Raw genomic sequence first — 25,890 nt, 5'->3', positions numbered from 1 at the left:
ACTGAAAGTGGAATTGGGCACACATACCAAACTCCTCCCTGGCCACGCCTCCATCTGAATATGCAAATTTATTGACACAGCTTGGTTGTGTTGTGCTGACGGCACCATAAGTGTGTGGTGTTGTGTGTTTGATGACATCCGCTATTGTCTCTGTGTTGTTATGTGTATCAATTACAGAACTTTTAGAGACTGTGCAAAAACAACAAAAGCTGTGATTCGGTCACCGTTCTCTCACGCAGTTCACCACGATGTAAAACAAAAATGAAATGAGTGTGTCCATGTGTGTAAATGCAGAGGCTAGAACAACGCGCGCACTGAAGTAAAAACATTAGGGGCACGGCGGCTGACTGTGTGTGACATTCACAACATTACACACGCGTTTATTGACAAATACTGAACACAGTCGGGGGCTTGTTAAGAAGCTCTGTAGTTCCACCATCAATAAAAAGAAAACACATCAATAATGATAACAAAAAACATATTTGCATATTAAATTTGTGGACAGGACGGATTAATCAAATTACTGACCAGACCTCATTTTCATTAAAGATTTACATGTTGACATGTAAAAATGATGCTTTATACCACCAACATGATTTCAAGATTGTATCTGTAACATATGGGAACAGACTAACATGGAATTTCTACGTGATAAAAACTGATATGGAAAGGTCAAATCTATGCTGTTGTTGGGTAGATTTCTTGGAAAAAATGGAGCCAGTCCCATGTGGGAAAGAGGTTTATGCGCCCAAGAAGAAATGCTATGTGGCCAAGTGCAGAAACCTACCATGCAGCCAGACGAGTCCAACTGTCGGTCAGGAACACATTTGAAATTCTTCTTGCAGCCTCCGTTATCTTTGGAGCATTCACGGACAGGCCCGAAGGATGCCAGCAAATCATCTACTGTTTCAAAGTATGTAGACAACATTGCCTCTTCCCTGCAATAGAAGAAACAAACATTTATTTTATTTTATTTTTTGCATTTATACTCTGTTTACAGTGTACCAAAAGTATGAAAGTAATCTTTACCAATCATCATCAAATATCAATTGATCAATATCAACAAATTACTCTTGGTAAGAAAAAAAGCAACTCCACTTCTTGTTGATCATAACTTTTTCAAAATAATATATTTGTAACGAGCTGACATAAATGATCTTTTTTCCCCCCATAAGCTTTAAAATAATGTTGCATTTTCAGTGCAGCTATTAATCCAGCTTCTGAAAGTAGTTTGAAATTGATTCAGAGGCTTGTGTTGTGCTGCAGCCGGCTGCAGAATAAAAAAAAGAAAATAGCTGTTCAAAAACTTTTGCTGCTATGAAGTAATTCACGTAGAGGTTGCTGCCGGTTCGCAGTGGTTCATGTCTGGGATTAATCGGTGCCTTGGCCTTAATTGGAAATGTCACGGTGTGTTGATGGAGAGCCTGGGGATTCAGCATTCTCCATCCATTAACTCCTCGGACTAATCCAAGGCCCAACCCACCTGGCAGGGTTGAAGGAAGCAGCAGAATTACAACAAGAAAAGAAATGAAAAAAAAAAAAAAAAAGCGCACATATGCAAACTCATGCATAAAAAGGAGAACAAAGTGTTAATTGATATATTTAATTCATTTTATTGTTTTTCAGATATTATATAAGCATTGTGACTGTGTTTGGGTATATTTTTTAATTCCCACAATATTTAACTAACATAATCTGATTGCTTGAGTTTTGATTATCTCAAATATAAATGTGCATAACGATGAAAGAGCGAGAAAGAAACATGTCAAGAATATTACTTTTATTGAGCTGTGTCCTGTAAGATAACAAAAAGATGGTGGAAAATCTCAAGAAAGAAAATAAAGAGCCAAATTAAAGTGTGATTTTGTTCTTTTTGTATTAAAATCAGAGACATTTCCGTACCATTATTTTTTCCACTTGTGTTGCTGCCAACTCTTTATTTGAGCAACAATTGTGTAAATGTTTTGTCTTTCCATTGATATGTTGAATTTATTATATAAAGAAGCACAAATAACCTATTTAATGAAAGTATAAATGCAGTAAATAGTGAAGTTCAATACAGCTTTTGGTGTAAACAGGATTCAATCACAGCTATTTGCTGGTCAGAATTCACACCTAAGAAGTCAACCATTAACTGCATCCAAGTGCTGGATGTACTTAGTAATCACAAGTTTGAATATGGCATGTTTTCTTTGCAGACTATTTTGAGTTTCACAATGTTCTGTGGGACATCATGAGACTTCACAGGAACCCCCAGTATGCTGAAGAACACCAAACCTGGCCTAGCCTATGCTGCCAGTACAGTGAGGAGCGGGGTCAGATTCTCTGACTTCTTAGTTAATTCTGGCATTCATCAGGGATGTGTTCTGGTTCCTACTTGGTACAGTGCTTGCATGTGCTGAGTGGAATGTTATTGCTGGTGAGGAAAGGTTTGTTAGCCTTCGTGGAATCAATGGAATCACTTATTGCATCACTGGAGACTTGCATCAAGACTAAGTATCAATCCTAATGTCCACCCTCACACTCAGATATTGAAGCACATTCCTGATAAGTGCTTGAGGGTTCAGGGCTGACTTTGGGTTCAGACTTTACTTAAGGCAGGCATTACCAAACTTCAGAAAGCCCAGCCCACTTTGAAATCTTGAAAATATCTGTGGCTTACAAAATATAAATAATAAAAAAAAACATTTAATCACAATTTTGATCTACAAGCATTTCCACATGCACAATTTGTTAAGCTAGTTCAGATAAACAAAGAACAAGACAATTTAAAACCTATGGCTTTTTTTCCCCCCATTTTTAAAATTCTGATTGCATTTTAAAAATAACCAACTATTTTAGGCAATCCTAAACGTTATGACAAAATTAAACCTAAAAGAGTTTTTTTTTTAATTATTTATTCTTAAAGACTTCTCATGACCCATCTGCAGTACCTTCTGTCCAAACAGGGGGCTGCAGCCCACACTTTGGGAATTAAGGGAATTACTCACAGCTCATACCCTTGTGATGTTAAACACGCGTGGTTACATGGAGAAGCCTGGAAGCATAACAAAGGTGAACAATTGTTTAAAACAAACAAACAAAAAACCCTACCATTTTGATTGTGCAGGTATGACAAAAGTAACACAGAAGCATTAATAAGGATTTAAGATTTAAGAAACAACAAAGAAGTGAAATTAGAGGAATGCAAGCATATGCTATATTACACAGTCAGTTTAAATGAGTTTACTTTCATAATTAGCCATCATCTTCTCTATAAGGGAAGCCTGGAAGATGGGCATATCAAGAAGTTGGTACTTCAAATGCCTCCGACATGGAAAAAAGTAGATATTTGCGTATTTTAACTGCACGTGACATTTCACACAAATTATGGTTTTAACATAAACTAGCAAGAGCAATCAGAGATTTCTGATGTCCGCCAATCTGGAACCGAATCACCTCTAAAATTTAGAGGAATCTTCCATGCCCTAATATTTATCTGTGGTGCAACTTTGGTGAGAATCCGTGGAGGAGTTTTGACGTAACCCTTCAAAGCCTATATAAAGTGAGATCTTCATCCAGAATCCCGATACAGATCATCTCCAAAATTTCGTGGAGTTTTCCATGCCCTAATATCTATCTGTGGTGCAAATTTGGTGAGAATCTGTGAATTAGTTTTGAAGTAATCGTTCAAAGTCTATATAAAATGAAATCTTGATCTAGAATCCATATCCATATCACCTGCAAAATTCAGTGGCGTCTTCCATGCCCTAATATCTATCTGTGGTCAAAACTTGGTGACAATCTGTGAAACAGTTTTGATGTAACCCTTCAAAGCGTGTATATAAAGTGAGATCTGATTCTGATTCAGATCTCTTCTGAAATTGAATGGAGTCTTCTATGGCTTAATATGTATCAGTGGTGAAAATTTCCTAGTGATACTTATCAAGCATCTGTGTAATTATAGTTGTGATACTTAGGTGGTATTGCAACCATAACTGCACGTTTCTGAACCGATCTATCAGAAGCATTGACATTGTTGAGAGATTCACTTACTTCAACAGTGAGATTCATTATGATGGTGCAATCACTTAACCTCCACCCACATTTTGCAAATGCTGGAAGCAGTTAAATTACTGTAAAACCTTTTTGCACTTTTGAAAGAATAAAATGTTGAGTGTACGAGGTCTGTTAGAAAAGTATCTGACCTTTTTATTTTTTTCAAAAACCTGATGGATTTGAATCACGTGTGCTTGCGTGAGCCAACCTTGAACCTTGGTGCGCATGCGTGATTTTTTTCACGCCTGTCGGTTGCGTCATTTGCTTGTAAGCAGCCTTTGTGTGAGGATGGGTGGAGTCTCTCTGCGTTTTTTCTTTGCAAGGAAATGTGGAACAACTGGAGCAGCGCAACTGCATCAAATTTTTGCAGAAACTGGGCGACAGCCAGGTGGAAACCATTCGGATTATTCAGACGGCTTTCAGTGACGATCCTCTGGGCATCACACAGATTAAGGAGCGGTACAACCGGTTTAAAGATGGCCGCACAACGGTGGAGAGTGTGCATCCGATCGGCATCAACATGCAGAAATGACCGGATCATTTCCAAAGTGAACGCTGTGATGATGTGGGACCGTTGTGTGACTATCCGAAAAATTGTGGAAGAGGTGGACATCAGCACTTTTTCGGCACATTCCACTGTGTAAGAAGATTTGGCCATGAAAAGAGCGGCGATGAAATTCAGCCGAAGGCTTCGGCATGAAGCTGAATGCGCAGCAAAAGCAACTCCGTGTTGAAGCCTCACAGGACATGTTGGGAAATGCTCACCTCGTCCACAATTTCTCGGATAGTCACACGACTGAAAAGCCACCGAAAGCCATCTGAATCTTCTGAATGGTGCAAGAGCTTTGGTCATTTCTGCATGTTGATGCCGACTGGAGCGCGGCGCTTTCTCCACCGTTCTCGCAGCCGTCTTTAAACCGGTTGTACCGCTCCTTAATCTGTGTGATGCCCAGAGGATCGTCACCGAAAGCCATCTGAATAATCCGAATGGTTTCCACCTGGCTGTCGCCCAGTTTCTGCAAAAATTTGATGCAGTCGCACTGCTCCAGTTGTTCCGCCATTTCCTTGCAAAGAAAAAACGCCGAGAGACTCCACCCATCCTCACACAAAGGCTGCTTACAAGCAAATGACGCAACCGACAGGCATGAAAAAAATCATGCATGCGCACAAAGGTTCAAGGTTGGCTCATGCAAGCACACGTGGTTCAAATACATAGGTTTTTGAAAAAAATAAAAAGGTCCGATAGTTTTCTAACAGACCTCGTAGAGCAAGATTTAAAAGTCAGAATTCAAATAATCTCAGTTCCTTAAGTTGAGAAAGGAATACATTCAAGACTCTATATTTATTGCCATGTGTACAATGTAAAATGTTTAGGTATACGTTGACATGCACAGCCATCGGGTTTCAGTTGGGTTTAAAAGTCATTGATTTGTGTGTGTCTGTGTGTGTGTGGGTTTGTGTACAGCTCCTGGTGCTGAACAAAATCTTAAATCAAAGTGGAAGCAATCTATCTTGTCCAGCATAGTGGATCGTTGTGTGTTCCTCAGAGTATGCCAGCTTGTTGGATGGAGTGTAACCCGTGCTCAGCCATGCCCAAACACTGAGATCTACACACCCGCTGTCAGACTGAAAGAAGGGGGGGGATGTGTGTGTGTGTGAGGAACCCTGGATTTTTTTTTTTTTTTTTTAAATAAGCAAAAGGCATGGGAAGAAACCTCAGGAATAATGTTCAGAGACTCTACAAATTGTGACATGACCTTGAATGATAGGAAGACAGATGCCCTGCTGCAATAAAATGGCTTCTGAGCATCGTCACTGTTGCTGTGTTCATGTGTCTGCCGCAAATGTCATTGCAAAGAAGACACTTAAAATAGGCTCATTAAACCAGTAGTGTATGCCGTTAGTATGATTAAAATGTCCTTAAGCAACCTTTCAAAGGACAAGAGCGTGTCAGATATTTTTAAGCGAGTATAAAATAGTCAACTATGTCACAGACATACTCAAGAGAATCGCTGTATTACTGACAAAGAACTCACTGGGAAACACTGATGCATGAAAAAAAAGATAAAAGCAAGAAATAAATCAACACTGTATGCACAGAAGTGATTAAAAAACGTTCAAAATTAATTACTGTAACTTATTAATATATGCTGCCTTTTGAAGAATATTCCAATTACAAACGTGTCTTGAGCAGTTCTTGGGTTGCTTTTCCAGTATCCTTTGGCTCATTATTCACCTGTGTTGTGAAGTGGCGCCCGATAAGTTTGGCAGCATTTAGCAGATTATGAGCAAACCCGATACACTTCAGAATTCATTCTGCTACTTCCACAAGGAGTCACATCAGTAAACCCCAGTGACCCACTTCCAATGGCAGCCATATGTGCTAATGCTGTAACACTGCCAACGCAATGTTTGCCAGATGGCATGGTAAACTTTGGACCGTTTCTTTCCTGATACATATTCTTCTCTTCACAACATTCTGAAACAAGTTAATCCTGCCTTTACCCATCCAAAGAATCCTCTTTCAGAACTAGGGTGGCATTTTCTGCAAGATGTTTTCTGACAAAGTCTAATGTGACCTTCCTGTTCTTGAGTGTTCCCTGTGGTTTGCACCTTGTTGGTGCTGTTACACTGATGATGGCATCTCTTGATTGCAGACTCTGACAATGATATGTCTAAGAAATTTTGAGTGATCTTAACTTGGCTAGATGTTGTAAAGGGGGTTTTCTTCAAAGAATGGTCTTCCTTTTGCTGGTTCTTAGGTCACTGTTGTGAAAGTGTAGTGACACGGACCCACAACAGGGGGCGTAAATGAACGGACAATAGAAGGAGTTAAATTTGAACACTTTACTGTTGTGAATGCCACAACCACACACAGCAGATTATAGAATAAATACAAAGTCAATGGATAAAGGTGTCGTGTGGGCAGGCTCGACGATAGGAGACGTCCGTCTAGAGAAGAACCGGTACCACACAATTTCCTCCGCCACCGAACCCGAAGGATACTGGAGCCGCCAGGTCCCGAGTCCCTCAGGTGGCCACCGTCTCCGCGTGTCGGATCTGGTACTGCTCCGTAGAAGAACGATATCTCGGCGATGTGGTGGAGGTGTCATCCTGCTTTTATCCGGGGTGAAGTGCAGATGATCGGTGACAGCTGTCATAGTTGATGAGTGACAGAAGTCACCTCGGCTGTTCCTGTGAGGCGGCAGCGCCCTCTCGTGCCTGAAGCCCGCACTTCAGGCAGGGCGCCCTCTGGTGGTGGGCCAGCCGTACCTCCTCTTCTGGCGGCCCACACAACAGTCACTAGTGCATCCCTTCCTTTTAGGAATGTACCATTTGCCATGATGTAATGAGGGAAAACACCACATCTGTCCATGAAACTGCACATCAGTCACTTTTCCAATTACCTACAGTGTCTGAAAATGGAGAAAATGTATAAAAAATTGCTGTACTTTCAATAGGTTAATGCATTTTTTTCAAACCCGTTAATTAAGGCTCAAAGTCTACACAAGCCTCTTTTGATTGTTTCATTTCAAACCATTTTTGTGCTCTACGGAGAGAAAATGACAATAAAATCTGTCAATATCTTAATACTTCTACAACCAGCAGTATGAGGTTGACTTTGAAAATAAAAGATTCATGGCATAGCAGCACTTAATTGGTAAATAATTCTTGCATAAACTGTGATGTAGTATTGCTCTCTGACACCACATCAGGACTGTCCCCTTTATAAAAGACAACCACTTCCTGATCTAGTGCTGTGCTGATAGAAAATCACTCACTGTCTTCGCTGTGGCACACAAACTGATAAGAAAACAGATGTTGGACAAAGGAGAACAGACAAAAAAAGTACAAGCCCAGAATGTGATTATGCTCCTATTTGATTTAAGGCATCCGATCGCTGACTGGAGACTCACTTCCAGTTCACTTTCTGCTTTTCAACCAAACACTTCCAGATTCTATAAATCTCTTGACAAGAAACATTTGGATATTACATTATAGTATAAAATACTAATAATGAATATTTACAAGTTCTATTTGGCTGCGCCTTGTTTAATGGGACATTACATGTGGAAATATTATTTCCACAGCAAGAATGAAAAAACAGTCTATTTGTTTTATAAAATGCCTAGAATAGATCCTTGTCATTTGATATTTAATAATTTATAAATAAAAGAAAAGGGACTTGCATTTTGGTGTGGTTCCAAACAGTACAACAAAAACTTTAAATAGCAACTCAATCCAATCCAAAATTGTTCTCAGTAAACCTGCGAAAATAGTCAGTTCAAAAACAATCCTGACCATGTAGTCTGTAGCTGATGCTGTGCATTGACTTTGTGAGTTTGTCGAGCTCTTTATCTGACAGTATTTTTATTTCAGCTAGAGATGTCCCAGCGAATACTGCAAATGCCTCCAAGTGGGTTATAACATAATGGACTTGTTTTTGTTGTGTTTGAAGAATGAGCACCATCAATAAGCTTGTTCAAATCGTCGTATGTCACCAAAACAAATCCTGCCATGTTTGTTTTAAGCTAAGTGCCATCACTGCTAGTGTGAGCGTGCGGCAGTGTGCAATGGTACAAAATGTATGGAACCAAACTTGCATGCTAAATGGAACCAAAATTGCACAGTGAATGGAACACAATAGCAAATGGGACAAATAATATAAAATTGAAGGGAAGTCAACTGTTATATATTACATTGTGGTTGGTGGTCACACACACACACACACACACACATATATATATATATACACATATATATATATATATATTCACCAGCTGTCTTTCATTTGATCCTGTTTGGGGTTGTTATAACAGATCATGTGTCTCCATCTCACCCTGTCCTCATAAAACTCCTCTGTGGCCTCCTTGTTTTCCTCCTGCCTGGTGGCTCAATCCTCAGCATTCTTCTTCCTATATACTTTGCACCCCTCCTCTGTACATGTACAAACCCTCTCAATCCTGCCTCTCTGACGTTGTCTTCAAACTGTCCCACCACTGCGGCCCCTACGATATGTTCAGGCTAATCCTGTCCATCCTTGTCACAAATAAAATCGTAGCTTCTTCAGCTCTGCCTCCTGTCTTTTTGTTTGTGCCACTGCCTCTAAGCCATGCAACATAGCTGGACTCACTACTGTCTTTTACCTTTCACCTCTCCACCTTTCTCCACCTCTGCTCCTTGCAAGCTCACTATTCCACTGTGCATGGGAACAGAAGAGGATGATTTCTTCTTGGGTGGCTGTCATCCAGGACCCAAGGCGGTGCTGTGGTGTGGTGAATGCAACACCAGAAACTCTTTGTTAGTCTTTACTAACTTAAAACCTAAGTCATGATGTGAGAGATGTGAGTAACTGGCATTATGCACAACCCACCTCATTGTCATTGTAGGCTTGCACAGCCTATTGTTGAGACTGCTTGAAAATATATGGCTTAAAGGGCTCTAAACTGTTAGCTGAATACATTTTCCTGTGTAACAATGGCACCAAATATCCCTGCTATGGCTCAGTAACTGCCTGAGCTGAGTGATTGTTTTGCGCAGTCACAAAGAAATCGACTCAAAAAGGTTTATTGATATGTCTCCAACTTCCATGTCTTGTTCTCCGCCCTTTATGTGGCAACATAATTTTTCAGAATGAGAAAGGCAACCCTCAGCAAACCGGGCATCTGTACTTTCTGCCATGCACTCAAGGCACTGACAAATGACTCCTTAATTCGGAGCAAAACAGAAGGTGGGGAAGGTGAGGCAGATGAAAATAATTTGTTGCCTTGACTGTGAGGTGCATTCTAAGTGGACTGAGCAACGAGTGAGTCCACGATAAAAATACAATCAACTGAAGATGCCTGCTGCAACGACTGTCGGGGGAATCCAGGAAACAAATGCTTAAGAAAAGACTCAATTGGACAGTTTCTTGTAATGCCCATAAGCTGCAATACTGTGAGGAAAGATATCATCTAGACACATTTTGTTATTTTATAGCCTTATTCCAAAATGGATGAATTAATTATTTTTTCTTCAAAATTCTACACACTGTACCCCTTAATGACAATGTGAAAATGTTTTTTGAGATTTTTGCAAAAGGATAAAAAAAAAAACACAACCCCCCCTCCCCCAAACAAACATGTAAATAAGTATTGCCATGAAGCTCAAAATTGAGATCAGGTGCATCCTGTTGCCACAGATTCCACGGATCATCCTTGACATGTGTCTACGGCTTAAATGATGTCCACCTAGAATAAATTCAGCTGATTGTACATCATTTGGAAAGGCACACACCAGTCTACATATAAGATCCCACAGTTGGCAGTGCATGTCAGAGCACAAACCAAGCATGAAGTCAGAGGAATTGTGTGTAGACCTCTAAAGCAGGATTATCTCAAATCACAAATCTAGGGAAGGGTACAAAAACATTTCTGCTGCTTTGAAGGTCTCAAAGAGCACAGTGGCCTCTATCATCTGTAAATGGAAAAGTTTAGATCCACCAGGACTCCTCCTAGAGCTGGACACCCATCAAAACTGAGTGATTCGGGAGAAGGATCTTAGTCAGGGAGGTGACCAAGAACCCAATGGCCACTCTGTCAGAGCTCCCTCATTCCTCTGTGGAAAGAGGAGAACCTTCCAGGAGGACAACCATCTCTGCAGCAATCCACCAGTCAGGACTGTATGGTAGAGTGGCCAGACTGAAGCCACTCCTCAGTAAAAGGCACATGGCAGCCCATTTGGAATTTGCCAAAAGGCACCCGAAGAACTCTCAGACCATGAGAAACAAAATGCTCTGGTCTGATAAGACAAAGATTGAACTCTTTGGTGTGAAGGTAGATGTCATGTGTGAAGGAAACCAGGCACCATCCCTACAGTGAAGCATGGTGGTGGCAGCATCAAGCTGTGGGGATGTTTTTCAGCAGCAGGAACTGGGGGACTAGTCAGGATTGAGGGAAAGATGAATGCAGTAATGTACAAAGACATCCTGGATGAAAACCTTCTCCAGAGTGCTCTTGACCTCAGACTGGGACAACAGTTCATCTTTCAACAGGTCAATGACCCTAAGCACACAGTCAAGATATCAAAGGAGCGGCTTCAGGACAACTCTGTGAATGTCCTTGAGTGGCCCAGCCAGAGTCCAGACCTGAATCCAATTGAACATCTCTGGAGAGATCTGAAAATGGCTGTGCATCGATGCTTCCCATCCAACCTGATGGAGCTTGAGAGGTGCTGCAAAGAGGAATGGACAAAACTGCCCATAGATAGGTGCACCAAGCTTGTGGCATCATATTCAAGAAGACTTCAGGCTGTAATTGCTGCCAAAGGTGCATAAACAGTATTGACGAGTAAGTATTGAGCAAAGGGTGTGAATACTTATGTACACGTGATTTCTTAGTTTTATATTTCTGATAAATTCCCCCCCCCCCCCCCCCCCCCCAAAAAAAAAAAACTTATTTCATGTTGTCATTATGGGGTGTTGCAAGTAGAATTTTGAGGGGAAATTGAATTTAATCCATTTTGGAATAACGCTGTAACGTAAGAAAATGTGTAAAAGGTGAAGTGCTGTGAATACTTTCCAGATGCACCATACACCACTCCACAAAATTGTACAAATTATGCATTATTCTCTTGGGTGGGAAAAAAAAAGAAAAATCTAAATCCTAATGGTGTTCCTTTTGCCGATCGTTAGCTAATCAGAACTACCTCCTTTGGCACTGTGACTCTGTTGCCTGACCCAGAAGCACATTGGTTGCATCTAAACACTGACTAATGCACTTGTTATTAATCTCCCTCTCTGCCTCAAGCTTTTCCAAATGATGAATGACCAGGAGACGGTGCCCAAAGTTAGAGCGCTGCTCCAGCATGATTACAGAGCCTGCTATTGGGCTACCCCTGCACTTGATTAATGCTTGCGCTCCAGCTCACCACAAATATGCTGACTCTCATCAGGCAGTTTTTGTCATTGAATACAGTGCATTTTCTTAAAGCTCACTGTAATCACTGTGGAAAAACCTAGTGGGTGAGGAGAGGAGGCGATCGTAAGTGATGAAATAAAGATTGAAATGACCACTTTTGAGTGGGTGTGAAGAGTTGTTTTGACAGATGGATGGTTGGCGTGACCACACTCAGTGGAGTCATACATCATCGATGCCGGTTGCCACGCTTACTCAAGATTATTAACGGTCTCTTGTTGGCAAAAATTCTCATCTCTGAACACAATTTATAATACGTGAATCTACATTATTTATGGGCTGTTTGTTGGCAAACTGGCTTCAGTTCAACAATAAGAACAAGGGAGAGCACAATAGTATTAAGGCTATTTATTGCATCTATTGGTGACAGAAACACATCCATTTTGCACATAATACAACTGCAAGGTAAGCTTGGAGGTACTGCCTACACAATAGCGCATTGATTCTTATGCAACAAAAAAGTTTCATTACAATTCCAAGGCCGAGGCCCTTATTGATCAACTAACGAGATCGAGTCTCAAACGCAGCGAAATGTACAACACATTTTGGGCTTTGCATTTTATACGGCTGCATTAAGATGAAAACTTTATAGTGTTTAAAGGAATTACACAAGCAAGGACACTTGGTTGTTACCACATTGTTTTACTTTTCAGGTGTCTACACACAGCACCTCATCTATTTTTACTCTGGGCTCTTTTTCAGAACTAAGCATCCTGTCTCCATTTCGTCGATCTCTTTAGAATACATCTTCCTTTTCTCTGGTCTGTTAATTGGACTGCTGTGAAGCCTCAGTCTGCAGCGTAAGCTCAGGTCCAATTCAGATGTTCCTCCACTTGTGCAATTACACTAATCTGTGCTTTCACAAGCATGTTGCTTTAAAAACAAGGTATGATCAGGTGCAGTGCTGGTGCACTGGAATAGTGTGGAAACAGAAAGTGATTGTGTCACAGATCAGCAAAAACCTGGTCGAAAAGAGTGCATTTTCAGTATTTAAATGGTGCAGTACTATGGTGCCGAGACAGGGCACAGCACTTCAAATCAAGACAAATACAAAAAAACAACTGCATCATTCAACAAAAGGTAGCTGCAGGAAAGTTCTTATAAACTGAGAAAGCACTTGTAAACATGGAAAACACAAACAAATATTATCTATTGTTCATGCAACAATTTAATTTGAAACTGGGTCTACTGCAAATTCACACAACTCACTCCAAAAGTTATACATGCTGCAAATATTGACAATACAGCAAAAGTACTGGTAACACAATACCAGGTTTCTGCCCTGAGGCCATTTACTGATGAATCATTCAGTACATTGTGGTGTTCTATTATCTCTTGGCAATCACATATTCCTACCTGGTCAGCAGAGCTGAACAAATATATATTTCCTTCAGTGGCGGTCCTGGGCAAGAGAGCACCTCCCCACCAAAAAAAAAAATAAAAAAAAATTGCACAAACAGCCATTTTTAAAAATTATGTTATTATTACTATTAATATTAATATTTAAGTGCCCCTGAAATTGCAATTGAAATGAACATCAGAAATAACAGATATAACTCATACAAAACAACCATGAATTGCAAATTTGAATAAACATGCCCTTACATGCTAAATGTCTGTCATTAAACGCTTTATTAATCTGTCTGTCAGGGATTAACAATTAGCTCCTTGGTTACTGCCTTGAAATCTGTGCTTGGCACACCTTTAATTATGACTGGTTAAACTATGCTTTGTCACGAAATAGAGTTGTAGCAAATGGCAAATGTTCGTCATTGAAACTACCTACAGATAGGAAAATGCCATTGGCTAATTACAGGGCCCAACATTAACCCAAATGTTGGATATAAATAATAATTGAACTTGTAACAGTTTTGATGCAAGCATGAGGCATTCTTCTATTGAAGCATCTGTTAATTTTACACACATTACTTCTTTAATATTTGAGATTTCTCCCCTAAAATATCCACCTCAAAATAACAGAAAGTTATGTTTGCAATAGTTAAACAATTACTTTATTTACCTGTAACTCAGCTTCAGCCAATTTACCTCACAATGTCTCATAAATAAATAATTTCCAATTATTATCTTTATTATTATTAGTGCATCCCTCTGACAAAGTCCAGTTTATGCCATTTAGCAGTGTGTAAAATAATAATTTTAAAAATCCTGGCAATTTCTCTGACCATTTTGAGTACAATTTTATGGTGAAATTAGATGTTGTGTTTGCTAAGACCAAATTATTGTTGTACAAGCATACCAACTTAGCAAGCATCACAGCAAGTAGGCTAACAAACGTGTTACATCACCAATTAACATTAGCCCTTCATTCATGATATGGATACCGTAACCATACAGAACAGAACAGAAGTCTAGACTAAAACAATTCACCTGGGTGACCACATAATCATTTTGTATCACCTATTTTTATTAGCCATTTCACAGAATGCAGAAAAATGTGCAGGAATTATAGTTCTGTATTTATAATATTATGAGTGAGACGAGCATTATTTGGAAAAAAGTCGAGGTGGAACCGACTATAACCCATTAACCACCTTCCATTGGAGAAGGGGAAGGGGTGCCCCGGGCAGCTGCCAGGTTCACCCGTACCAAAAACCGCTACTGATTTCCTTTATTGAAGATTTTAGACTTAAGAAATATTTTCACATTTATTATTATATTCACAACACACTAAAAGTTCTCAGGCCTCTTTTTGTGTTTTTAGTACTCGTACTGTATGGATATTTGAAGCACCTATGTGCATTGTGTAATTTTTTTTTAAAAGTGTAACACAAAAGAACCTTAAGACAAACACAGTGAGAGTGACAAAATCAGTGCTTTCAAAAACAACAGATGTGCTAACAAGAACAGTGAGGAAAAAAAAATAAAAGAAAGAAATAGAGCATGCAGTATTGTTAAGTGCTCATGATGAAAGAAGCAATCATAGAAATATGCAGAAATTTACATGCATGAAGGGGTATAGTGAAGGAACTTGAGTTACATAAATGGCCATGCCCACATGTGTGTGGGAAAGCTATGAATGTATGTGCAAAGTATGGTAGACGTAATGCGGTGTGTAATACTGAGAGCCATGAATTATTGTGAAGAGTTACATCGGTGCCTCACAGCACCAAAAGTGCAGGTGCAGTAGCTACGTAGCTGCCTATGTAGGTGACCCAAAGCCAAAAAGTTTTAAAACTGTAGTGACTAAACTAATTCTCAGTGATGAAACTTGGCCATAGAAAAACCAAAAAACAAACAAACAAACACCACCAAAAATAAAACAAACAAAAGTTTATGGCAAGGGCAATAGTCTTTTGGTGTTGGATGTATTCAGGAGAAGGCCGTTCCGCTCGCTCCAGTCACTGAAGCCCCTTACCAGATCTCTGTATGCAGAGACTCTGATCCATGCCATTCTCTTTTGGAATTGGATCACTCCAATATCCTATTCTCTGGTTCACCACAGCCCATTAATTAGAGGTCTCCAACCGTTTCAAAATGCTCCTGCTCGAACTTTGACTAGGAGCAAAGACTTTGACCATATTTCCCAGATTCTGGACTCCCTTCACTGGCCTTCCTGTTGTTGAGAGGTCAGATTTTAAAATTTCCTTATTACCTTACAAAATCCTTCATGGACTAGCAGCTCCTTATCTGGCAAAACTAATTAAACCTTAGGCACCAGCCCAGGTTCTGCATTGTTAGGACGCAGGATTACTGTGTGTGTAAGGTTAGAAAGAAGTCAGCAGGCCACAGAACGTTCTCTTATTGTGCACTTGTTCTGTGTAACAATCTGCCCGCTGAGATAAAACACTCTGATTCTCTGGAGTCTTTCGAGTACAGATTAAAGACTCCTCTCTTTTCCCTTTCATATGACTAAAGGTGCATTTACACATAACCAAGACACGTTACGAATGTCATTTTTCTGTCATTCGTGACACAGTGCTGACATTCTTAATGTGACTTAACGCATCTGAATAGGTTTCTTAATAGTGCGTGTTGGTGCGTGATATTCTTGATATTGGTGGAGCATGTTTTTGCCTGTCAAAAAATCTTCCACGAATGTCACACACCACCCTCATTTCGTCTCACGTTGTGGAGGTCGCACCTGAGCGTATTGATCCGTCTTGATGAGTAGTGATCCTTAATACAACGTGACAACGTTCGTAGTGGTTCCTGTGATGGTTCTTGGAGCCCAAACTGTCACGTGTTATTACGAAGTGACACGGAAACTGTCAAGTTTTGACACGACTTGTAACGCGGTGTCACATTTCACTGCGCGCCACGACGAACCACATGAAGCCACACATCTGTCTCTTCCTCCTCCTCCTCTCTGCGCCACTCCATGGCACAGAGCCCAACTACGCATGCAGTCACAAAGTTCTTCTGAAAAACTGGAGCGATGTGAATTCGGTTGGATGAATATGGGTGTGTGTGTGGAGACAATTCACCTTGTTCACAACGTGACAGAACTTAACGATGCGCTGTTACGTGCAATAGCACGCAACAATGCGGAACACTATTCTTGACCGCGCGTAATGGTTCCTGATAATTCTCCAGCAACACGTGACATTAATCGTAACGTGTGGCAACAGGTTGCAGCAGTTCCTGAGGACACCTGACGCCTCTGCCCCGAATCATCACATTCGTGATCAGCAGCCAAGAATGTGTACTTCGTGGCATTTGTGACTTGTCGTTGTTATGTGTAAACGCAGCATAACATATCTGTGTTGTATCGAACCCCCCCTTTATTATCATTAACGATGCAGCAGGTCTCAGCTTCAGTATATTTATTTTTGGGTCTGTTTAGCAAACCTATGTGCTACTCTCACTCTCTCTTTCTGTCTCTCTCTCTTTCAGGTGCTGCTGCCTACTGTACCCCAAGGCTGATGCTTTTCCTGTATCCCTCCTAAATCATTTTAAATCAACATTATTTTACAGGCTTATTAAAAAAGATGCACATTTTTCCTCAGTTGAGTTGACACTAACACTTGCTGTGTTTTGTTTTGTTTTTGCCTGCAGGACAAATTTGATCCAGTTTCGTAAGCGAGCTGACATATCAACACGTCTTTCATGGCTGACTACATTAATGCCAGCATAAATACTTTAGGAAAGTGCATCAGCCATGAAAGCCACAAGCTCCCATGAGACTTTGTTCCACAAAAATGGTTTGGATAATGAGTCACTTGCATTATTCATGACAATCTGACAGATTCTCCTGTGTTGTAGGAACTAATTATTAACCAAATACAGCACATTAATTTATTATTCAAACTAAAGTGGGCTTTTAATCAGACACACAAAGTGTTTCCTCCATGTTCTCAAAGGTGTTCGTTATTTCCGCCTGTAATATTATTTAAAACATATTCTCACAAACTTAAAATGACACAAAAACATGACTCCCATGAATAAATGATCTAAACAAACAACATACAATTGCATTATACATCATTTCTGTTTTACTATCAAAAATCTAATACACACCTTGATTTATGTGCACGCGTGTTGTAGTTGAAAGTAAGTACAGATCTCCACTGACAGCAGCATTTAGATATGACATTCAGAATTCATATATATGCACATTCCTTAACCTGTCAGCAGGTGGCAGCACATCATGTGATGTTTTCTTTTTGTCATGTTGAAAACACGAGTGTGTCAAAAGTTTTAAAACATGCTGAAGGAGTTTTCTTTATTTCTGGTTTTAGTGTCCTGTTCTCTTGCATACTTTGTCCAATGTTTGCCCACATAGTGGGCATCAAACTGCTAGATGAATGAGTTAGCTAATGCTGACATGAAGGGCGGCGCACCTGACAAGTGCAAGAGGTGCCTGGTATTTCAGCAGGAGCCAGAGAAACTATGTAAAACTGAAGCGCTGCTGTTCATAGTTTTCCTTAATCCCTTCAGCTAACTAAATTCTACTGACCATCCAGCAGGTGGGAGACACGTCTATGGGAGATTACATACACAAAATAAAGTTGCTGTTAACATTGATCTAGCTTATCAAAGTAAACCACAAACTGGTTGTTTCACTACCATTATGGAATCTTTTATGTATTTATTTTTTAATTTGGGGAATTACAATTTGACATTGTACTATTTTTGACTTATTATCTTCACAAGGCACCTGGGATCAAGAGACAACCTTGGATGCAGAAAAATGAATCCAAAATGGACGTGACAAAACCTTTTCTATAATGGCCACTTGAAGTTGGTTCCAAAAGCACGTCAATCCAGTTCACATGCCTGACATAAATTAACAAACAAAAAAAACACTGTCTTGGTTTGTAGCTAGCTACTGTGTTCATGGCAACTGTGTGGGGTGTGTATATATAACTAATCCATTTAAGTAATTTTAAGCCATGATGTTATGTCACTGTTGCTTTGAGTGACAGTGTGCCGGGAGAAGTCCCGTCCTCACAGTGGCTGCTAGCTGCTTGTCCTTTCTGAGCAAGTTATTACAAATATCTGAGATAATATGGCTTAATGTTTAGTTAAATGTATGGGCTGTCTAGGAAGTTTGTGCTCCAGTATTTCCACTGAGTGGAAGTTTAGAATAACTTAATTTGCATTTTATCACAGTTCACATTCTACAAAGCCTAAATAGATCCTTGTCATTTGATTGGTGGTTTGTATGCCACGTGATATGAATGATTAGTCCCATTTTTCATTGTGTTCCATTGACCGTGCAAATTTTGTTCTATTTAATGTGTAAGTTTGGTTCCATATGTTTTGTACCATTGCACGGCGCCACTACAGTGCACGGTCACACAAGCGGTGACGACGCTTAGCTTAAAAACAAACATGGCAGGGTTTGTTTTATTAACGGTGCTCATTCTTGCAATACACAAAAAAAAACAAAAAAAGATGAAAAAACAAACAAACAAACAAACAAAACATATTGAGTATGCCGTAAGCCGTCTGGAGGCATTTGTAGTATTCACCTGGACGTCTCTACTTGAAGTACAAGCGGTGTGTGATTAAGAGCTCTACAAATTTCTGTTGCAATTTTTAGCTGGACTGAGGAAAGACAGCAGTTCATACACGAAGAAGTCAATGAAATGCATAAGGTACGAGCTACATCATCAGGATTGTTAGGTGTTATATAAAACAATTAATGTTTTTTCATTCATGTAATGGAAAGAATATTTCATCTTTCACCTCAGGAAATATTCTTACCATTGCACTCATAAACATTCATTATTTGTACGCTAATTAGCAGGTATTGACAACTTTGTGGCATTTGCCACAGTGAGAGTGCCGCAGTGATCGAAACAGTAAGCCGTTCTTCTTTTTTTTTTATACCTGCACCTAATCCACCTGTTACATGAACCTCTGCCTAGTGCATAACAAAATCTGAATTCAGGTGACCTAGCCTGATGCCTTTGCTTGATAAGAAGGCAAGTTTGGCCTTCATTTGTCCTGACAGCCAGGTCATGCTCCGCCTCTTTATCCATGATGTGGGCGATGTCATGGGGGGCTTTTTCTGAATAAATACAATCTGTAGTTGAGGTAGACTAATCAACTCACTCATTCCCATTTTTGATGTCCTACGCTGTTATATATTACCAGAACCATGGTATGACTGAGGTGACCATATCATACCACGTAGATGCACCACTTTTGGCCACATGGCCTTATCTGTCAAGGGTGGTCATTTCTAGAACATCATACCATCCACTGTTAGGGAATGCCCCGCTTTTAGTATTTAAAAAAAAAATCTGAAGGGATGGTTGATGTCCACCCAAACCTGCCCTCACAGTTAGTATAGAAACTTGGACATTGTGTAAAGGGCTGGGAATGTGATGCAATCTGTGTTGTAGCAGCGTTGTTGAGTACACTGTGTTTAATATGATTTTATGATGTGTTTTTGTTTTACTATTTTAGGAATTTTCCTGTACCATCTGGCAGGGGGACTGACAATGGAAATCAGCCTATGGCTGCAATTGTGTACATCTACGTTTTTATTTTCATTTCTTTTAAAGATAAATTTGTTAATTAATGTACATTGTCCCTCTTAGCAAATAATACTGAAATTGAAATGGAGAACAAGGAAAAGGAACAGATTAGCAACAATAAAGTGTAATTCTAAAGCATGTAAAAAATGTAGATGGGTATGTCTAAATGGAGCTGGTGAAGCAGGTGCATTCTGAAATTACTCATATTATGAAGTAACAGCTGACACGTGCCCCTCTTTTATGAAAGCCTGTCATTCACTTTGATGAATAGCTGTGTCTAAGTTCTTGCTCTCTATTGAAGTGCTCAATTTGCACCTGCAGTTGTGATGTAGCTCAGAGAATCTATTCATCTTTCTTCAGCAGCACTCCCAATTGAGCATAAGTCAAGATAAAGAACATGTGTGAAAGAAGCAACTGCTTTGAAATAATTGCTAAAATTCAAAAGAAGGATGAAGCAACTGAAATGTGCTAAATGTCTGCCTGCAAATCAGATCAACACGTGTGCAACCTGCAAAAACATGGATATATATACTGTTATTCTATCAAACAGCCTTGGTTTTTGTTTTGTTGTTTTTTTTAGATCCCCCTAACTGATCTCATCCCTTTTTGAATGCAAATGGCACACCTTGGCTAATTAATCATGAGGTTTGCTGTAATGCCATTTATGTCAGAATGAGCAGATGTGTACAACCATCTTGGGACTTGGCTGATCCCAAGGCAATTTTAGAAGGCTTAGGCTGAGATTGGATTTTTACGGTAGTATGTAAAATTTGCAACAATATATATAATGCAAATAGTTATTAAAGACCATGTTTAATAATTACTTCAATGTACAGTACATTTCGTGAATCACAGACGAGTTTGTACTAAAAAACATAACAGCCAAACATTTCATATACAGGTGGTGACTGAAAAGTTTTGAGCGCAACCAAGAAGAAACAACAACTGATAAATGTAATGCTTTATATTTTTAACACAATCCCCATGTTATTTTTAAGATGGTGGCACATAAGCATGCAGCGGCTCGGCACTGTCCATACTTTTGTTTTCAGTTTTTTTGTGTGTGTATGTTTTATGAATTTTAATTGGAGAAGGCAAGACTCACATACAGTATGAGCAAGTTGAGATCCTCAGCCTGGGAAGACATTACTTGCAACATACAGCCGCCGAAACACCAAATTTTGATATTCCGCTGGAGATCCTTTGCCAGGAAAGTCCTAGAGGCGCCATTCTCGCCCCACCTCTGAAGCGTCACAGGCAATGCAGACAGAGACACTAGAAACAGGGCAAGAGAGGCGGCCTGCAGTCTAGGCTAAGAGCTAACCTGCAGCGACCAGTGCGGCCAAGTCTCTTTATGCCCAACTGCCGGTCACTCATCAACACGACTGACGAAATAAGGCTGAGGATATTCTCCAACAAGACCCACAGCTGTGTGACGGTATTTACAGAGACCTGGCTGGACAAAAACACTCCTGGTTAGCTGGCTGCACCATTTACTGGGCCGAAAGGACTGCTTTGGAGTATCTGGCAGTGAAATGCAGGCCATTTTACCTGCTGAGGGAGTTTTCTGCCGAACTCATCACACTGTTTACATTCCACCACACGCTAACGCTAAGCTGGCCCTAGAGGAGCGGCAGAGGTGGGTTGGTTTGTCAGAATTAAAAGATGGAGAACCATGCCCTGCATTTTCTGGGTCAGGCTCAAAACGTTTCAATCACCCTTCATACAGCATTATTTACACACACTCACACACTCATCTTCAACCGCTTAGTCCAATCAAGGGTAGCGGGGGGCTGAAGCCTATCCCAGCAGACAGAGCACGAGGCAGGGTACACCCAGGACAGGACGCCATTCTGTCACAGCATTCGTATTTAGTTTTCTCGAAATTATTTAATGTGAAGATGTGGGCAGTTTCCTTAAATGTGGGTCTTCGACCAGAGGCTTGGGCAGTTTGAGGACACTTTCTTATCAACATATATTTTGATCGACCCCACCCCATGGAACAAAATATCACAAAATGTTTATCTGTCCAGTTAGCTTTGACACAGAAATATATTCATAAGCAGCACAATAAATATAAATAAAAGCTACACTGCCCCCTAGTTGGTCAAATGTGTGTTTATGTTCCAGAGTACAGGCCACAACTTCATCCAACTACGTAGCAGAGAATGATCCAGAATACAGCTGGTTGAGTTTGGAACAAAGTTAGGAAATTCGATCATATTCCTCTGGTGTTAGCTTCTCTTCACTGGCTCGCTGTCCATGTGAGGGCTGATTTCAAGGTTTTGTTTCAAACATAAAATAGTGAATGGTTGTGCTCCTCCTTACCTTGTGGAACTTGGCAGCCTTATGTGTCATCACGTGCCCTATGGACTCAGACAGCAGGCATGTTGTGTGTTCCAAAGTTGATTTTTGGCATGCACGCAGGTAAAGAAACTCCCTTTTCTCAGAATGAAGGTTGCGGTCATTGGTCAATGTCAAGTGAAACAGCCTCTTACATATTTGAATAATGTTGAAGTAAACATATGTCACTGAGGTCAAGGTCACTGTCAAGAATAAACCTTAAACGCCAAATTTCAAGGTCAAGATTAAAAGATTAAAGGGCAATGTGCATTTCATAGAAATATGCTGCCACATTTGCTGCATAATTTAATGAAAGCCTCACCTCTTTAAAAGGTTTTTTTTTTTTTTTTTTTTTGATAAGGACACTCACTCACTCATCTTCAACTGATTATTCAGCATCAGGTCGCGGGGGCAACAGCTCCAGCAGGGGACTCCAGACTTCCTGTTCCCAGGCCACATTTACCACCTCTGACTGGGGGATCCCAAGGTGTTTCCATGCCAGTGTGGATATATAATCTCTCCACCTAGTCCTGGGTCTTCCCCAGGGTCTCCTCCCAGCTGGACGTGCCTGGATCACCTCCCTAGTGAGGCGCCCAGGGAGCATCCTTACCAGATGCCCGAACCACCTCAGCTGGTTTCTGTCAACGCAAAGGAGCAGTGGCTCTACTCCGAGCTCCCCATGGATGACTGAACATCTTACCTTATCTCTAAGGGAGACACCAGCCACCCTCCTAAGGAAGCCCATTTCAGCGGCCTTTACCCGCGATCTAGTTCTTTCGGTCATGACCCAACCATCATGACCAGTAGATCGAGAGCTTCGCCTTTTGGTTCAGCTCTCATTTTCATCACAACAGTATGGTAGAGCAAATGCAATACCACCCCTTGAGCATTTCTGGACAGATCTCATCAACCCCCAAAGTGTTGCCACTGTGTAGTTGTTTGACTATCTCAGTGACTTCCACCAAGGAAATTGATGACAATCCTCCATCAGCTTCCAGCTCTGCTCCTACTACAGAGAGTGCTCCGGTCTGATGTTGGAGTTCCTCAAAGTGTTCCTTCCAGCACCGGATTACATCCTCAGTTGAGGTCAACAGAGTCCCATCCTTACTGTCGACACCTTGGATGGTTCCCCGTTTTGCCCTCCTGAGGTGACTCACGGTCAACCAGAAGCACCTTGGTGCCGACCAAAAGTCTTTCCCCATGGTTATGAGGATAGACCAAATGACAAATAAATTCAGGATATAAGACATAGGCTTTTGTTTTTACTAATCCATGGTATCAGCAGTCCATCTGCTTTTAGTTATAGTACAGTAGTGTTCAGAATAATAGTAGTGCTATGTGACTAAAAAGATTAATCCAGGTTTTGAGTATATTTCTTATTGTTACATGGGAAACAAGGTACCAGTAGATTCAGTAGATTCTCACAAATCCAACAAGACCAAGCATTCATGATATGCACACTCTTACGGCTATGAAATTGGGCTATTAGGAAAAAAAAAGTAGAAAAGGGGGTGTTCACAATAATAGTAGCATCTGCTGTTGACACTACAAACTCAAAACTATTATGTTCAAACTGCTTTTTTAGCAATCCTGTGAATCACTGAACTAGTATTTAGTTGTATAACCATAGTTTTTCATGATTGCTTCACATCTGCGAGGCATGGAGTCAACCAACTTGTGGAACCTTTCAGCTGTTATTCCACTCCAAGATTCTTCAACAGCATTCCACAATTCATTCACATTTCTTGGTTTTGCTTCAGAAACAGCTTTTTTGATGTCACCCCACAAGTTCTCAAATGGATTTAGGTCTGGGGATTGGGCAGGCCACTCCAAAACATGAATTTTGTTGATTTGGAACCAAGATTTTGCTCGTTTACTAGTGTGCTTGGGGTCATTGTCTTGTTGAAACACCCATTTCAAGGGCATGTCCTCTTCAGCATAAGGCAACCTCTTCAAGTATTTTGACATATCCAAACTGATCCATGATACCTGGTATGCGATATATAGGCCCAACACCATAGTAGGAGAAACATGCCCACATCATGATGCTTGCACCACCATTCTTCACTGTCTTCACTGTGAACTGTAGCTTGAATTCAGAATTTGGGGGTCGTCTCACAAACTGTCTGCGGCCCTTGGACCCAAAAAGAACAATTTTACTCTCATCAGTCCACAAAATATTCCTCCATTTCTCTTTAGGCCAGTTGATGTGTTCTTTGGCAAACTGTAACCTCTTCTGCACATGTCCTTTATTTAACAGAGGGACTTTGTGGGGGATTCTTGCAAATAAATTAGCTTCACACAGGCGTCTTCTAACTGTCACAGCACTTACAGGTAACTCCAGACTGTCTTTGATCATCCTGGAGCTGATTAATGGGTGAGCCTTTGCCATTCTTGTTATTCTTCTATCCATTTTGATGGTTGTTTTCCGTTTTCTTCCACGCGTCTGTTTTTGTTGTCAATTTTAAAGCATTGGAGATCATTGTAGATGAACAGCCTATAATTTTTTGCACCTGCGTATAAGTTTTCCCCTCTCCAATCAACTTTTTAATCAAACTACGCTGTTCTTCTGAACAATGTCTTGAACGTCCCATTTTCCTCAGGCTTTCAAAGAGAAAAGCATGTTCAACAGGTGCTGGCTTCATCATTAAATAGGGGACACCTGATTCACACCTGTTTGTTCCACAAAATTGACAAACTCACTGACTGAATGCCACACTACTATTATTGTGAACACCCCCTTTTCTACTTTTTTTTTTTTTTTTACTAATAGCCCAATTTCATAGCCTTAAGAGTGTGCATATCATGAATGCTTGGTCTTGTTGGATTTGTGCAAATCTACTGAATCTACTGGTACCTTGTTTCCCATGTAACAATAAGAAATATACTCAAAACCTGGATTAATCTTTTTAGTCACATAGCACTACTATTATTCTGAACACTACTGTACATCCTAATGGACAAATTTATTTACCTGCCGTGGCCAGGGGAAGGAGTAGAAAGAGTGATTTGAAAAAGGCAAGAAAAAATGTACTCACTAATTAGCAGATGATATGTAATCACGTAATTGTCAAGAAAGTGACGTCACAACAAAATGTGCCAGAAAAGTCATGTTTTTAACAAATCTAGAAGTTTAGAGTCAGAGTCTGTCTCTGTAATCGTCTTGATGTGATCTCACCAAGACTGCTCTCCTGGCTTTTGGTAAACAAATAGTATGATTCATCGTAAGTACATTTTTTTCCCTTGACACTAAAAATGACTTCATTTTTGTCTGTATGAGGTAGAACAAGGATCTCAGACTAGCGTTCCATTTTCCTTTGAAAGCAGTCTACTTCGTAAGCAAATAATGCCACAGCATGGGCATACACAGCAACATTTGGTGCCGGGTAAACAAAAAGACAAAAGAGAAAATATATGCAATATTCAGGTAGCTAATTCAAACAATATTATGCAAACAAGCCTGTGTTTATAGCACCACCAACAGGGCTTGAGACAATCTGTCAAATGTAACTGTGAAATGGACACCAGTGAATTTATGTGCCACAACCACACATTTTCTGTGCATTTAACCTCAAAACAGTTATGCAAAAACACTTATTCTGGTA

General features: G+C 40.3%; 1 protein-coding gene and 1 long non-coding RNA gene across 2 annotated transcripts in view; one reads left to right on the top strand and one right to left on the bottom strand.

Moving 5' to 3' along the window:
* The window catches only part of LOC117530103 (astrotactin-2), a 362,187-nt gene that overhangs the window by 270,945 nt on the left and 65,352 nt on the right, over positions 1–25,890 (bottom strand). Inside the window, exon 6 of the mRNA XM_034193043.1 lies at positions 788–938. Within this exon, the coding sequence (XP_034048934.1) occupies positions 788–938 (151 nt within the window). The remainder of the gene's footprint in view (positions 1–787; positions 939–25,890) is intronic.
* LOC117530105 lies at positions 6,589–14,476 on the top strand. The gene is made up of 3 exons (XR_004566183.1): positions 6,589–6,658; positions 13,305–13,310; positions 14,464–14,476. It is a non-coding gene; the product is annotated as an uncharacterized LOC117530105 (long non-coding RNA).

The sequence above is a fragment of the Thalassophryne amazonica genome, chromosome 17 (genome assembly GCF_902500255.1).
Source record: "Thalassophryne amazonica chromosome 17, fThaAma1.1, whole genome shotgun sequence".
NCBI lineage: Eukaryota > Metazoa > Chordata > Actinopteri > Batrachoidiformes > Batrachoididae > Thalassophryne > Thalassophryne amazonica.
This window is presented reverse-complemented; position numbering and strand designations above follow the sequence as displayed.